The sequence below is a fragment of the Carica papaya genome, chromosome 4 (genome assembly GCF_054855325.1).
Source record: "Carica papaya isolate Zhongbai chromosome 4, ASM5485532v1, whole genome shotgun sequence".
Lineage (NCBI taxonomy): Eukaryota > Viridiplantae > Streptophyta > Magnoliopsida > Brassicales > Caricaceae > Carica > Carica papaya.
This window is the reverse complement of record NC_142312.1, coordinates 6138731-6156234: the sequence shown is the minus strand read 5'-3', so window position 1 is coordinate 6156234 and position 17504 is coordinate 6138731. Positions and strand designations below refer to the sequence as shown.

The 17504-nt window shown below is 33.7% G+C and overlaps 1 protein-coding gene and 1 long non-coding RNA gene across 2 annotated transcripts; one reads left to right on the top strand and one right to left on the bottom strand.

The window, feature by feature from the left end:
• Positions 1–9070: 9070 nt before the first annotated feature.
• Positions 9071–9958, bottom strand: LOC148266229 (uncharacterized). Its single transcript, XR_015818748.1, has 2 exons — positions 9421–9958; positions 9071–9242 (listed from the first exon to the last, which is right to left on the bottom strand). It is a non-coding gene; the product is annotated as an uncharacterized LOC148266229 (long non-coding RNA).
• Positions 9959–11725: 1767 nt separating this feature from the next.
• LOC110817537 (SAUR-like auxin-responsive protein family) lies at positions 11726–12610 on the top strand. The gene has a single exon (XM_022046126.2). It carries the CDS (start codon positions 11861–11863, stop codon positions 12341–12343), a length of 483 nt encoding a protein of 160 aa, XP_021901818.1. The 5' UTR covers positions 11726–11860; the 3' UTR covers positions 12344–12610.
• Positions 12611–17504: the final 4894 nt, after the last annotated feature.

The window sequence follows — 17504 nt, the reverse complement described above, 5'->3', positions numbered from 1 at the left end:
CTTGGTACGCAGCCTATCTTAGTTTTCCCTTACTGCATGAGTCATGTAGAGATGAAAGAGTTGATAAAATAGATCAATAAATTGCAGGATAGTGGATTCATCCGACATAGTGTGTCTCCTTGGAGTGCTAAAGTCAAATTTGTATGGAATGGAAGATGGAATGTTAATGTTATGTATTAACTATGAAAGACTGAACATGGTCACAATGAAGAACAAATACCCACTCCCCAGGATCGATGACCTTTTTTTATCAGTTTCAGGGTGCCCAAATCTTCTCCAAAATATATATGTATTCAGGTTCCCATTAGGTAAAGATCAAGATAGAAGACATTCTCAAAATAGTTTTTTGAACCAGGTACGGACATTATGAGTTCCTGGTCGTGCTATTTGGATTAACCAACACACTAGCCATCTTTATGGATTCGATGAACATGATTTTCAGATAATTTCTGGATCAGTTCGTCATTGTATTTTATTGATGATATCCTGATCTATTCAAAAAACAAAGAGAAACACGCTCACCGTCTTACTCAGCTTTTGCAGGTTCTTAGAGAAAAGAAGTTGTATGCAAAGTTGAATGAGTGTGGATTCTGCCTCAAGCATACTACCTTCCTAAGGCACATCATATCAAGGGATGAAGTGTCAGTGAACTCCGAAAAAGTTGATGCAGTGCTCAGCTGGAAAAAATTAACCTATGTTAAGGAGATTCGTAGCTTTATGGGAATAACAGGTTATTACCGTAGGTTTGTGGAAAAATTTTCTAGCATAGCTGCTCCTCTGACTCGTCTCACAAAGAAGAACGTCAAGTTTGAGTGGAACGAGGACTATGAAAGGAGTTTTTCAAAATTAAAGAAGTGATTGACTACTACACCTGTATTGGCCTTACCGAACGGGATAGGTGGATATATAGTTTATAGTGATGCCTCTTACTTAGGATTGAGTTGTATTCTAATGCAGTATTGGAAGGTCATAGCCTATGGGTTTAGATAATTGAAGAGTCATGAGAAAAATCATCCCACCCATAACTTAGAACTTGTCGTGATTATCCACGCCTTGAAAACTTTGCGTCATTACTTGTATATGGAGACTTTTCAAATCTATACCGACCATAAGAGCTTGAAACACATATTCACTCAAAATGTGCATCAGAGAAAATGGATAGAACTCCTCAATGACTATGATTACAACATCTTATATCATCCGAGTAAGGGTAACGTGGTAGTCGATGCATTTAGCAAAAAAATGCATGTATATTAGCTCATCTAATGGTTTCATAATGTAGGGTAATAGGGGTCGCACAACAGGTACGACTACAGGACCTGAAAAGAGTTACATGATTGACCGACCTAACTATCCAACCCGAGTTGATCCAGAGAATAAAGGAAGTCCAATCTGCCGATTCCACCCTATCAACCCTCATAAAAGATGTAAAACATGGAGTAAATTCATAATTTTGAGTCTCTACCGATGGATTGCTTAGATTTCATATCAGAGTGTGTGTTCCATGTGACAGTGAGCTGAAAAGAGACATCATGATAAAGGCTCATAGCTCAAAATTTGTCATGCATCCCAAAAGCACTAAGATGTATTAAATTATACAACTCTGATTTTGGTGGAACAGGATGAAAAAAGATGTAGCCGACTTTGTTTTCAAGCATTTGGTATGTCTGTAAGTGAAGGCAGAGTATCAATACCCAAGCGGGTTACTTCAGCCATTACTAATTCTAGAGTGGAAGTGGAAACACATCACAATAGATTTCATAACAGTATTACCTAGAGCACGCTCGGGACATGATGCCATTTGGGTAATTATTGACCGACTCACCAAGTCTTCCTACTTCTTAGCCATCAAGATGACCGACCCCTTGTACAAGATAGTAAGAATGTATATCCGGGAGATAGTCAGGTTACATGGAGTGCTAGTGATAGTAGTGTCCAACAAGGACCCTAGGTTCACTTCTCGGTTCTGGTGTAGTTTTCAGCAATCATGGGAACGAAACTATCCATCAGTACTGCATTCCACCCTCAGACTAACGGACAATCAGAAAAGATGATTTGCACACTGAAGGATATGCTCCAAGCTTGTATTCTTGATTTCAGGAGCCATTGGGATGATCACTAACCCTTAATAGAGTTCGCCTACAATAACAGCTACCAAACAAGTATTGGCATGGCTCCATACGATGAATTATATGACCGCTCATGCAGATCACCGATAGGTTGGGAAGAGGTGGGTGATAGAAAATTGTCGACACAAATCTTATGGAGGAGACTATAGCCAAAATAGTTAAGATCAAGAGTAACATCCAGACCTCTCAGAGCAGGCAGAGGAGTTATGCGGACACCCGAAGGAGGGATTTGGAATTTGAGAAAGGTGATCAAGTGTTCCTTAAGGTCACTCTTTTCAAGAGAATCAGTAAGTTTGGCAATAAAGAAAAATTAAATCCCCGGTTTATTGGGCCATTCGAAATCTCAGTCGAAATTGGTACCACCGCCTACAGACTGGCACTACCTCTAGAACTATTTTGGGTCCATAATATGTTGTATGTGTCCATGTTACGCAAGTACAACCCAGACCCCTCTTATATCTTGGCCCACGAGCCCCTTTCACTTCAGGAGAATCTGTCCTATAAGAAAGTACCGATGGGTATTATGGACCGAAAGAGTAGAGTACTCTACAACCGGAAAATTTCTTTTGTTAAGGTCCTATGGCAGAATCATACACAGAGAGATGTCACATGGGAGCTAGAATCAGACTTCAGAGCCCAGTATCTCCAACTGTTTGATTGAGTGAGAGAGAAATAAATTTAAAAAACTAAATTTCTTTTAAGGCAAAGATAGTTGTAATACCCGGATCTAAAATTTGTCCAGAGATTAATTTTAAAATTAAAAATATATATACGAATATAATTTATAAATTTATAAATTTTTATTTAATATAAAATTAAGAAAAAAATAGGTGGATGAAGAAATTGAAAATAATTTTAGGAAAAATATGTGAAAATTTGGGTTCATGAGGTACTTTTAAAAGAAAAATTAGAAACTGTGGGTCAAAATATAATTAAAAAAATTACATCACGTAGGATACCCAGTCAGCAACCCCAACGAACCAGAGCATGCTGTGTGGAAAGGCATGCTGACTCGGTGCCACGCGGGAGGCCACGCTGGCAATTCATGTGCCCGCGATCGGATGGCCTGGATGCGTTCCCGCACACGTGGACGGTCCTGATCCGTTCTCTCTTTAGGCACGATCAGATGGTCGCGATTAAATGTGATGAACGGCTTAAATTTATTTTTTCTTTAAACACGATCGTACGGTCCAGATCAAATTGTGATCAATAGTCCATATTTATTTTCTCTTCAAACGCGATCGGACGATCAAGATCAAATGTGATGAACGACCTAGATTTAAGAGAGACGGGTATAAATATCTCACATTACGTCGAACCCAAACCCTAGCCACCAGCCCCCTCCTGGAGAAGAAAAACAAATTGCCAGAGAAGGGAGCCGACCGCCACCCGCCACTACGCTGGAGCCACCTCCAATCGCTACAAAAAGGAAAAAATTCTCTTATTAACTTGAAATTTGATTTCGAACAACCCCATGGCCAAATCGAAGTAAAAGAAATGACGGATGAGCTAGAAACTGCGGGTAAATCCTGACGTCGCCGCTGCAGGCAAAATCCAAAATTGCATCCGATGAGCCCCTTCTCGTTTTCCATTTCGTGCAATTTTTCTACCATTGTGTTCACCATTCTGTTTTCTACAGGTTGACCAAAGAAAAATGCCCAATCGCACCAAAAAATTTTGCTACCAGTAAGTTTTTATTTTTTAACTTTTTTCGGCCAACCGAGACTCCCTACTGTGTTTTCTCGTGAGGATTGGTATAAAATCGACTGAAATCGGTCAAAACTACCCAAAAACGGCAAGTTCGAGGCAAACCACTGTCGTGGGCGGCCGTGCCATCGCCGGAGCATGGCGATGCTGCCGTGCTGGAATTCTAAAATTGGCCAGAAAAGGTTTTTAACACCGATTTTAGATTTTTTGGGTATTTTTAGGTATGTGAAGCGTGTTTTAATCTCTATAGAAAAATTCAAAAAACTTAGGAACCACTAGTAAGTGCAGTAGAAACTTCAGTATTTCAAACACTGATTCGAGTAAGAATCCATCACCTTATTTTCTGTTATGGAATTAAAGTCCGATTATAAATAATACAGTATTTTATATAATCTAGAAAACTTCGAGAATTAATTACAGGTTACTAATAGAGTCAGAACTGGTTATTTTATTATTATTTATACTGTTTTAACTGATTGTTTGATTTTACAGTTTTAAATGTATAATAATAGGTTGGAATGTGTAAGATGATTCAGTTGTGTTACCTTGATGCATGCATTGCTTGTCTTGCGTGATTTACGGTAAATTTGTGAAACTGAAAATTAAAATATAAACGGAAATTGATTGGTTAAGTAAATGAGTGAATGGTTATCTTACTAAATATCTTGGGATATGGTGTACAGACTGAGTACATAGGGAACCCTACCGTGAATGTTAGCTCATACCAGACGGGGAATCAAAGAATGATATTTTTGGCGTTCATACCAGATGGGGTATGGGGACGGCTCGATTCACCCTTATATCGGATGAGGTATTGAGAGATGATACTTTTAGCGCTCATAACGGACGAGTTATAGGAATGGTTAGTTACTTAACAAGTTTTGGTATGGGTTCATGCGTAATGGGACATCCCAGGGATACCAGTAAGCAAATAAAAAGGGAAAGTTATTGTTTTGACTAATTGAATATGAGATTATGATGTTGTTTGTGTTATTGTCTCTATAGGTCAGTTTTGAAAATCTCGCTGCGGTAAGTATGCAATAAATGATTTTATTTATAATAAATAAATTTACTTAATTTAAGAGCTCCATTAGTTGTTTTTATAATTTTTACCAACCTTCATTTCTGTATCGGTGAGTAGGGTGATATTTTTATTGAGTTAGTGTAGCTCACCTTTTCATTAATAATTTCATATTAAGAGGATCAAGATCCAGATCCCGATCAACAGGGGAGATGTGAATAGTTCACCACCCGAACTCCCTTCAAAGGTTAGTGAAGGTCATCCTAGGATGTCTAATTGTTTACTTTTCATTTATTTCTTTGATTTTTCGCTTATTTTTTTAGAATGGTCATTCTAGTAATCCTATTGGGTATTCTAAATTATTGTGTAAGGAATGTAAACTCTAACTCTATTATTTCACTTCCGCATTCAATTTATAATTTATTTCGTTTTAAGTTCCAAGCTGTTACATATATATATAAATGTAGATTGTATAACGTGTGTATGTATGAGTGAACAACTTATATGTGTCTGCTTATAGAATACCTTATGTAAATATACATGTATATTCATGTTATCTGTGTTGCGCGTACATATATATTTATTTAAGTTGATAACTGTGCATATAGTGTATATATTATGCTTATTGTATAGGCATGTTGATGTAACATGCTTGAGTAGGTTATCTAGTGATGAACTTGATTAGTAAAAAAATAACATAAGAATCTTTAAAAGACAAAAAAATCCATTTAACCAGTATTACTAAGGGGTGGGTGTGCGTATAGTCTTTTAGCGTGTAATTGTGGTGAACCCTACCCGTAGATACGACTTTAGTTAGACATGGTGAAGTGATAAGAACTGTAAACTGTATATTATGTACTACAAATTGTGAACTATGAACTGAATTGGGATGTATTCACGTGATAGAGAGGGGTTACTACTCTCGTTGATACAGACGAAAACAGTATCACACGATGAAACTCTTAAAAGATGAAAAAATAGAAATTATAAACTTTAATAAAAATGCAACTGAGAATGAAAGTGCAACTGAAAAGTGATAAGTGAACAAAACAAAGTAAAAGTGATACTGACATATACAATGATAAGTAGTTCAGTGACAAGTATAAGTGATACTGACATATACAATGATAAGTAGTTCAGTGACAAGTATAAGTGATTGTCGAAAAATGTAAATATGATGTTAGAATATCTGTGATGTCTATGAAATCATATGTGAAATTATGGTTACTGTATTACTTGAAAATTGGTTTTAAAGGAAATATACATATGTTTTATAAATCTTGTGTGATTGAGTGTGTGCATATCTTTATTATCAGCGCTACATTTTTTTCTTACTGTGTCCGTGAAACTCATTCTAATTCACACTCCACAATGCAGATTAGTTCAGATCAAGAGTAAGTTCAAGGTTGAAGAAAGATTTTAAAGAACCTTTGGTGATCTTGAGAGTTCGCCTTATAAAGTCGATTTAATTATATTATAGCGATATGATGTAAAGAATTTTGTAAGTCTCATAACTTGTAATTCTGTATAAAGGATAATTGAGTCTTAAGTTTTCGCTTATTACTGTGTAAATTTAGCAGATTATGTGTGTGACGCTCTTTTCTCAACGGAGAAAATAGGTCGTTACATGATCGATTATTTTTTTTAAATTATTATATTTAATTAAAAAATAATTGATAAAAATCAATAGTTAAAACAAATAGTAGATTTATAAGCTATAATCATTCAACAAATCTATAATTAATGAAATAGTAGCATAAACAACTATTCATTAAATCTCAATAACTAAGATCACCAATTTTTTTTTTTTTTTTTTATTTCCCCTCACCATTGATCTGGTTTAATTCAACTAAGCTTATTAGGCCGGTCCGTCCAAAATTTAAGCATTCCTAAAAACAATCTTTTAATTATGATTAAACAAAATTTAAACACTCCTAAAAACAATCTTTTAATTATTAATTTAAAGGGTGAAGACGTAGAGAGGAAGGTAAAAATAGGTAGTAATTTATTACAAAGTATTTGGATATGTCAGAGTGTAAAGAGCAGGTTGGGTGAAAAAGTTTACGTAAGTGGAGAAAAAAATGATCATGGCAAAAGAAAAATGATAGGAACCAGTAAGGATGAGCTGAAAAAGTTGAGAATTCAAATCGTCCATCGGAAGAGGAAGGCAAAAAAAAAAAGGGTTTGTAAAAATTTTGGGCTTGGAAACCTGGTAAATTACCAAGGAAGGTGTAGTTTATTGGGTTATAAAAATTAAGCCCATTACAGTTTTATCAGGCCATAAGATTTAAGATAATTTAATTCATAAAAATTGAAAATTTTATTTCTAAACATTAATTAAATTAACAAATTGAAAAATTATTAGAATAATTAGTTTCATTACTGATGAATTAATTATTATTATTATTATTTTGATTATTTAAACAATTTAAATTAAAGAATAAACAAAGGTTAAGAATGAATAGATTTAAATCCGTAACATATAAAATCAATAATTAACGGTGCATGAGATGGATGCAAATAAAAAATTATAAATTCAAAAACATTGTGTAGATTTAATGTAAACTTATTACTAAATCCGTAAAATAATTTCATAAAATATATTATAAATTCAAATTTCATATTCTGTTATTGACCCTTTTTTAGTTCAAATTTTGTAATTTTTGGTGATAATGTTGTTCGTTTTAATTATTTTTAGGAATCGTCAATGGGGTGGGGTGGGTTACTACTAACTTATTCCTACTCACTTTGTTATAGGTGAATAATAAGAAGTAGGACATGAACAACACATATATTTAATTACCTACTCCATTTATGACTTCCAAAATTACATTTGATATATTGTACATGATTAAATTTGATGAATTTATCATCAAGTGTGTAACTAGATTTAAATACATTCCAAATGAGGTGATTATATATATGGAAGTGCGGGATGAATATGGAGTGTGTATTAGTACAATAAATCATTTTAGCTTTCAACTTTTACTTTGTTCGTCTATTTAAAACTAAAAGTTTATGTAAAATAAAAAATAAACAATAATATTTAAAGTATCTGTAACAGTCCGAACTCCTATCCAGAATCTTGATCAAATGCCCACAATGTCGTGATAACATAATCAATAGAAATATTTCGCACAATAAATCTTAAAATAATAAAAGCACATCTCTTATATATTTAGCTCAAAATATTCAATATCCTATAAAACATGTATAAACTCTAAAATAAACACCTACTAAAAACGAAATAATTAATATTAAGTATTGTTCGAATTAAAATAAAAATTAAACGATCTTTTAACAAGTCTGTCATTGTTCAGGAGCAAGATTCTGAATATCCTAATATAAAAAACTAAAGAATAAACGAGGTGAACTTAATATGCTAAGTAAGCATGTAACTACCAACAAATAATGGGATAATATATCCAAGTTGGTAGAAAAAATAAAACTACCTACGGAGATAGCTCAAAATACTTTTATCTTTAATTAAGAAAACACGTTGTATCTACACCCCTAATTGAATCATCAAATCATCTAAATCAGTTTATTCAAAATTTCTTATTTTAGTATCATAATTCATAATATAAACAGTTCAATAAATAATATAATTCAGTATTCAATATCACAATTTAAGCAGTAAATAGTTCAGTAGATATCAATTTAGTGTTTCAATATCGTGAACTTTACTCATGACTTCTTATTCATTCATATTGGTTTATATCTTATTAAAAATAATTTTATCACGCGATGCCATTTTCACTGGTATCAACGAGAGGAATAACAATCCTTTCTACCACGTGAATATGTCATAATTCAATTCCTAATTCACAGTTTGCAGTACACAATATAAAGTTCACAATTTTTATTGTTTTGTCACGTCTGGCTAAAACCTTATCCACAGTTAGAGTTCACCACAGTCACACGCCAAAAAACTACACACACCCACCCCTCGGTGATACCAGTTAAATGAGTTTTTTAAATCTTTTAATATCTATTTATTTATTTCAACTTATTAATAAATTTTCTAATTTTATTATTTAATATATTATATACCTAACACACGTACTGTAACTATTTATCATCATAAACTCTTTTACATATCCTTAATATACTCCCAATTATATAGCAACCAGTACATATACGAATTCAGTTACAAAACATAGCAGAACAATTCATCAGCAGTTTCAATAATAAACGTAAATAAGAATAAAAATTTAATAATAAAATTCTGTCGGAATTCTATTCTTATTAATAAATTGTCAATTATTAAATATCATAGTTTTGATATCTTATAAAGATTAAACTATATTTATAAGCACTTACGCACTTACCTCATTTCTGTCTAAATCTTTTTCGTGAAATTATCTCTAAGATACAAGATCAACCTGTTATAGTGATATCTGCATCGGGTTAGTAATGAATTGACTATCTCCTAATTTTAAACACTCGTGTTTAGACTTATTTCTAATTTTAAACTGGATAAATAATTCGTTGCGTTAAAATTAAATAGGATTAATTAACCTTAAATCTAAAACACTAAACCATCAGGGTTTTTAAACTCACCTACCAAAACTGGGTCCCTAAGACTCACTGTGCATAACCATCGAAAGTCTGTGCGCCTCCACACAAGCCGCCATCAGACCACCACATACCGCCCCCACTCGCCATCGCTCTCCGTTGTGGATTGGTTGAAATTCACTGTAAAATACTTCGCGCCCTCAAATCCGACACAGATCTAGTGGTACCACATCAAAGCACACTCGGGAATGCAAATTCACACTTGGCCGCCACCGTGGGTTTCTTCTTCTCTGGTCCCAGTATCGCGCGTAGCACCAGCTTCTCCTTCTCATTCTTCTTATTCTTCTTCTTCTTATTCTTCCTCTCATCTCTCGGTTGCCGGTGGTAACTGCAGCCTCTCTCTTTCTATTTCTTTCTTTCTCTCTCTCTCTTCCTACACCGATCTCCTTCTCTCTTTTCGCGTAACTCACTTTTTATAGGGAGAAGTGAGAGGAGTCCTACACGACCCTTCTTCCTCGGCATGCAGGTCCCCTCTTCTTCTTTTTTGGTCGGTGGTAGAGACATACACACCTCTGCCTCTTTATTTTTTTCGGCCAGAGGCAAACACATCTTTGATCTTTTTTTTTTTTTTTTTTAAAACGACGTCGTTCTGGAGTTTTTCAAAATAACGTCGTTTTGACCCCTCATTTTTTTGAGTTGTTACAATATCACTATAAATACATAATTTAAATTATAAAATATGAAATAATAAGAAGTAATTTTCCTTAAATTCATATAATTGTGCATGTCACATATTTTTTTCAACAAGTTCCGTGTTTCCATGGCTCTCAATATGAAGGATTCATTGGATAGTAGTTTCCCAAATTGAAAAACATAAGCAATTTACTTATGACTTTTGGGTTTCTTTGCCATTTGATCCAACTATCTTCTGTTTTTGTTGACATCCACATGGCTAGGGTTAACTCATAAAAAAATCCCTAAATTGAATAAATGGTGCTTCGTAATTTGCAATGAAATGTCTTTATGTTTTATCTTGATTATGTTTTGGAATATTAACCAAATTAAGAAAATTATATGTATATATATATGTATATTCAGCAATACCAATTACCAAAGGTCTTATTGGAGACCAAAATATTTTTGCCTTTTACCAAAAGAAAGGACACTCTTGTGGTTCTTGTTGATGCACCAAAAACCGTGATGGGATTAGTTTCTAATGTGGTGGTCCTCTATTCCAAACCCATCAAAAGTTGAATATGAAATTTCAGTTTCCATTTTTCTGACTTCAATTTTTTAATCTTAGACTTTTCTTTTGATCTAATAATTCAAATCATATTACATACACCTGTAACTTATTTCTTAATCTTTCTTAATTCTGGTTTTTAAATCATAAATTTCAATATATTTGAATCGTCATTGTTTTAATAATTTTTGACTTAAATGGGTGGTCACTGTCTAAATAAGAAACGTGAAGTAATATTTTTAATTTACGCCCACAAAAAAAAAAAAAAAAAGAAAAGAAAAAAAAAAGAAATTCAAAGTACAATTAAAGTACAATTTGTAAATAATTATTGTGTAACAACTATCAGTGACTTCCACCTAATCAGGCGCAGCCCAAAAGTCGCAGTTTCTCACTCTTATCAAAATTAAATTATCACATTATTAATTTAATATTTGAAACGGATCAAGTGCTCGTCTATTTACGTCCATTCAAATTTCAAGGAGTTGTTATTGTTCCATATCCTCCAATGGTTCAAATTAATATTACATTTGGATATAATTAAAAATAATGAGATAAATATTTATACAGTTATAAATGCACAATTAGTTTTTATATAGAAAAATATTAGTGCTAATTATATATTTAGTATATGGTCGTATTTTATATTTTAATTAAATAAATAAATAATTTTCTACTATGATGTCTAAAAAAGCTAATTTAAAAAAAAAAAATAAATAAATTGATGCAGAGTGACTACTTATTATTATTACAAGAAATTAAAAAAACTACTTTAACAAGATAATATTCCAATTATATACTAATCTAGTAAATATTTCTTTCATTATCAACTCCACATGTTGCCTCCTTGTGCATGTTCATTAACTCATTACCGTGTATCTATCACAACATTATAATTTTATAAAAACACCATTAAGAAAAAAAAAAAAAAAATGTAATAAGGAAAGGAATATTTTTGTTTCTCCTGTAAAATCACGATTATCATTATTTCAAACAAAAAATATTCAATTGAATTGAGTAAAATATAATTTTCTCTATAAGAAACAGAGTATTATTTATTTTCCCCACGCTGTACAAGCCTTCTCCTGCCGACCGTATATCCTACTCTACTTGTATTATCTGAAAACATACACATACATTATATGTCATATATTTATATATTCACTGACTTGGTGTTTCGGAGTGACCCCCCTATAAAAGAACTCTCTGTAATCCCTTCTTGTTGCACCCATCTTTAAAACAACCATGAAAAGACTCAGAGGTTTCAGACTGGGGAGAAAGCTAGTCAGGTTCTTCAAATGGTTAACTCGATCTCGAAGAAAACAACCCAACTGCTACCTCCTCAGCCGGAAGTATAACCCAGTTTCCAAAATCTGCTCTTTCGCTCGCCATCTGCGCCGTGGAGCTAAGAGATTGTGCATTCCAAAATCGGATCCAGGACTCATCCGTCTGGGTCAGAACAGAAAGACAGTGGTGGTGCCCAAGGGGCATCTGGCTGTATACGTGGGCGAATCAAATGATGACACGAGGAGGGTGCTGGTGCCTGTTATATACTTCAATCACCCGCTGTTTGGGGAGCTGTTGAAGGAAGCGGAGCGGGTTTACGGGTTCAATCAACCGGGAAGGATTATGATTCCTTGTCGGGTCTCGGATTTTGAAAAGGTGCAAATGAGGATCGCCGCATGGGCTCATTCTCTGCGCAGGCAGCAAACTCGGTATTGGCGATGATACGTACACATATATAATTTTTTTTTTTTCAAAATTTTCTTACGGAGAAAAAAGTGTTGATGCCACTAATTTTTGTAAATATATAAATGTATTCTAATTATATGAATATATCTTTATTATTACAATGCCTAATGAAAAAGAGAAAACACTATATGAATGTGCCCGTCTCTGTATTTTTATCCAACAATTGCAGTTGACGGGATTGCATACATAAATATATACATATATGAAGGTGATATAATTATTATTTTTCTAAATTACAATGGAAAACAGTTCTTCATTTGACTTGGTATATTATATAAAAGTTCGTAGCAGTTTTATTGTAAAGAAATATGATTATGGTTGGATCATTTGGAAACATGGTTAGCCAACATCAAGCAATTTTATTCTTAAAATCGTGAAAACTAATTTATGAATGAAGTGAATTTTCTTTCTCCTTTTCTCTGACCCATCAAAAGCATGAGGTCACAATTCAAATATTTTGAAGAATTCATAATGTAGGCTGGAAATTTCTTAAGCAACAGCAGCTTTGGTGAGATTTTATTTACCAACATGAGACATGGTAAGTTTCTTCAAACAATTTGTTAGTCTCACTTAATTACCTTTTTTTTTTTTTTTTTTTTTTATTTTTTTATAATTAAATTTCCAGATTTAAGGATTATAATAGAGAGAACATGCTAATATTTGTAATTTAGAGAACAAATAAATAAAAAAATTGGGTATATTATAAACATGCACATGATGGTGGAATTATATTTAGTTCATTAAAAAAATAAATAAAAATATGACAACCATGTGGGACTAGTCAATCTTGTGGGGTGAAATATTTGTATAGAAAACACATGGCATGATGTCTACTTCAAATTGTCAGCGTATGTGTGTATACATAAAAGATTCGTATTTTGGTGTCATAACAACAGATTATGATGTAAATCAAATTTGAAATACGTTTCTGGATCTTCTCCTTCCAAATTATTGCATGAGAAAGGGGATCATGGACTCCTAGTGGAAATCAAGATTACAACAAAACACATTATCATTATTATATCTAAGCAAATACAGAATTTATAAAGAGCAAACCGTGAGATAAAAAATTTCAAAAAAGATAGATTAAAAGATAAATAAGAAAGAAAAACAAAAAAGGAAAATAAAAAATTATAACCATTTAAAACCCCAACCCACCCCGTTAGCCCTTTTAAACTCTTAAACCCAACCAAACCCATGCAATTCCTACTTGCTCAAAACGCCCATCGCGAAACCTCTAAAATCCGGCCCGAAGGCCTAATGCCTTTTTGTTTTAGACAAAGAAAGGAAGAAGGATCCCTCGGTGAAACGCCATCGTTTCATTGGAAGGGGAATGCTTCTCTTGAAGCTTGGTGGTGACAAGCTTCCCTACTAGGAGGCTCGTATCCGCACTGTCAAAGAGAAGCTGGGTTCCGTGGTCTCTTCACATGAACCTTTTGCACCAAAGAAGGAAGAGAGGCAAGCAGGAGATAGCATGGTTTGAACCAAGCATGATTTTGGTGAACGTATGCTGCACGAGGAAGGAGCTGGAGGTAGACAGCGGCAAGGTATAAGGTTGAGGCTCTGACCGTAAATTATCGAAACCAAAGAAAGAAGATGTGCAGCGATCGAAAAGAAGAGAGGGAATTGACCAGGTTGAGGAAGAAGTCTCGAAGCTCGACGTCTTCTGCGCTCCACTGAGGCCAAGAAGGAAGAGGAAAGCAGGGGAAGCTTCGTTAGTAAACCATGCCTTGCCTATAAAAGCCAAGGACATCAGACAGAGGGGGCAACTTGAGAGAAACCGTAGAGGGTTCTAAGAAGAAAAAGAGGCAATGAAGGTGAAAGGGAGAACTTTTACGAAAGACGAAAGCCTTATGAACTTCAAGAATGAGAAAAGAGTGAGATTGAGAAGAAGAGGTGGTTTAGGGCATCAAGGGAGGAGGGTATCCTCTTGAATTTGGATTTCAGGTTTACAGAGGAGGAAATTCACGGGTGACCTGGGATTTCTTCTGAGAAGAAGTCCTCGGATAGAGTCCAAAGGATCACAAGAGAAGCTTCCCCAACATTCTGGGATTGTAGCTTGGCATATCCAACTAGGTGAAGACTCTAACTTCCTTTTTTATAATGGATACAATCATAGTATTTCCACAGGGTTTGATTGTTAGATGATATATGTAAGCCTTTGGTTCAGGGTGTGAAATACTTCGACTCTATCTTTTGGCTTTTTTCTTTTTCACTTAATTCCTATATACTTTAAAAATTCAGCGAAGGACAAGGTAGAGATAAAAGTAGAGGCGGTATAATTTAAGATAATGAGTTCATATTTCTTCTAGGATGTCTCTTTGAAATTGGAACGTTTAAATGGGCAGGGCTTCAAGGTAATATTTAAAATTTGAAAGTTCTTAATGGGGTAACGCTGTGTTAGAACTTTTTGGCATGCTCGAAACATGAATATGGCTGTTGGAAATGTGGATGGGCTCGGTTCAGTGTTGATGTTTTCACTTTAGTTGAAATTCGATCACATATTTCCTGTCCCTCTGATAAATCATCTGGGGAAGAGAGGGAGGAGGAGGGATACTTTGAGGATTTTGAGTGCCTCTTGTTTCCATATTTTGTCTCTCTTCCAAATTGTCAGTTGAGATGCTAGGATTAAAATATTAGGGCTATATTGAGTTTGGGAATGAGGACTCTGACCTTGTTGGGTAAAAGTTACGTTCGTGTAATCTGTTTGAGATATAGGTTTTTTGGTCAATATATGTGAATAACAATATTTATTACTTGTGGTTGAAGGTGTGTGGCAGGATAAATTGAATGGAATTGTGCTGTAGATAAGGCAAGTAATTTCTTTTTGTGTTGGGAGTTGTTTTGTATCCTTGAGCTGGTTGGAGCTTTAACTATGGGTGAAGAATATGAATGAGTATTTATTACTTGTGGTTGAAGGTGTGTGGCAGGATAAATTGAATGGAATTGTGCTGTAGATAAGGCAAGTAATTTCTTTTTGTGTTGGAGTTGTTTTGTATCCTTGAGCTGGTTGGAGCTTTAACTATGGTCTAGTTTGGCATAGAAATGGATCATGACTACTCATTGTTGTCATTTCTCAAACAATTTTGGAGTTATTCCTTCATGGCTATCCTTATATCTCATCTCATCACGGTAAGGAATCCTAAAGAGTTTTAGTAAGGACATTGTGCATTGGTGCCCATATGGCATTAGTAGGGTAATTCTTGTAAACTTGATGGCCTCAACCAATCGACTGAGTCTTGTTATTCCTTGTGGCCTGTGTTTGCTTTCTACCACAATAGCATAGTATCATTTTCACACACATTTGCACTTGGATTAGAACATAAATCACGCAAGTGAAATTATGACCTGATTAATTTACCGACAAACACGTATACCTCCTGGTAGCATTAGAATTTCAATAAGTAATTATGTAGAATCAGACGATAGAATCAATTTTTCCCATACAAAATATGCCTCTCCAGTTCCTGCGGATTGGCATAAACCACTGCAAGAAAGTTGGTGCCATCGTCCAAAATGAATTTAATGTGATAATCTATCCATTTATTCAGAAGATCTTGAATTTAACCTTCTATTTACATTGAAAACCCAGATGCCACCAACTTTGTCAACAGCTTCAACCTTGACAAAGTTTTTTAAATTAATAGTGTCTTTTGAGTTTTGTCCGTAGAATCAAACAAGAATGGAATAAAATGGTAATGAGTTCTCATTACTTTATTAATCTATACATCTTATAATGCTATAAAAATAAATTGTCTCACAAAAATACCGGACTAGATCTTTACCAGACTAAAAGACCTGATAACTTGATAAAACTTGCGTTCGTTGAGTGATCAAAGTCTGATTTTTTTGCTTAGAATTAGAATAATGACAATATTTTTATTAAATTATTAGTTAAAAAAATAAATTGTCTATCACAAAAAAATTTAAATTAAAGTAAAATAACAGAATTTAATAGTCATTAAATAAATAAATGGATAGTTACCAATAGAAAAATTAATAAAGGTTTTTTGCTGCCTATATAGGCTGTGTATTGTTTTATAATAGCATCCCATTTAGATTGAATACAATATATTTTCTATTTTCAATATATCTCTCTAATTATCTTAAATTTTATATTTTTGCATAAGTAAAACCTTTTTATCTTCAGTTTATTTTCAACAATTGGTATCAAAACTTGGTTCAAGGATGGACGTTAACGAATTAGTGAATTTACGTTCGTGAAAGAAGAAACATTTTTAATTGATGGCTTCAGGTGTTGGTGTAAGTATGGTGCAGACAATGGTTTCCATTTTTGGTGAAAATTATGATGTATGGAAGATAAAAATTCGAACGTTGCTATGATCACAAAGGTTGTGGGATATAGTTGAGAATGACTATTCTCAATTTGTTTATGGACGGACATTAACTAGCACCAGTAGAAACAAAGAAGTTGGAGGAAGATCAGATGAAGGATGTGAGAGCCTTGTTTCTTATACAACAAGGTGTTGCAGAGAGTATGTTCTCTCGGATAATTGGTGTAATTAGATCGAAAGAAACATGAGATATATTGCAAAAAGAGTTTCAGGGATCTGCAAAGGTGATTGCCGTAAAGTTACAGACCTTGCACAAACAACTTTAAATTTTACAGATGAAGGAATTCGAAAAAATAAAGGAGTATTTCTCGAACGTGATCGAGATCGTGAACCAGATGCGAAATTATGATGAAAAAATTGTTGATTAAAAGATAATAGAAAAACTTTTAATTAGCTTACCTAGAAAATATGAATATTTTGTTGCAGTAATTGAAGATTTGAAAGATTTGTCTATTCTTACAATTCAGCAATTGATGAGTTCGTTAAAGTCGCGCGAGACAAGAAAATTGCAGAGTGGGAGCAACTATGTTGAAAGTGCTTTTAGCACTAGTTTTAAAACTCAAACTTCTTTGAAAAATCTAAGAAATTATTAGAAAAAAGACGAACAGAATATGCAGAAGCAGTAAAACCAAACTTAAAGAGAAGTAGGTTCGAGTTCAAATATGTAGTGTGACATATGTAAGAAATCAAATAATAGAAGGAAACTGTGATTACAATAGTGGAAGAATTACGCAAAACGGGAATCGGGAAGGGCCTTATTGGAGGCTATTTTTATAATTTTT

Bases quoted from the DNA above. Each gene is read 5' to 3' on its own strand.
- LOC110817537 (XM_022046126.2), top strand. From the start codon at position 11,861: ATGAAAAGACTCAGAGGTTTCAGACTGGGGAGAAAGCTAGTCAGGTTC.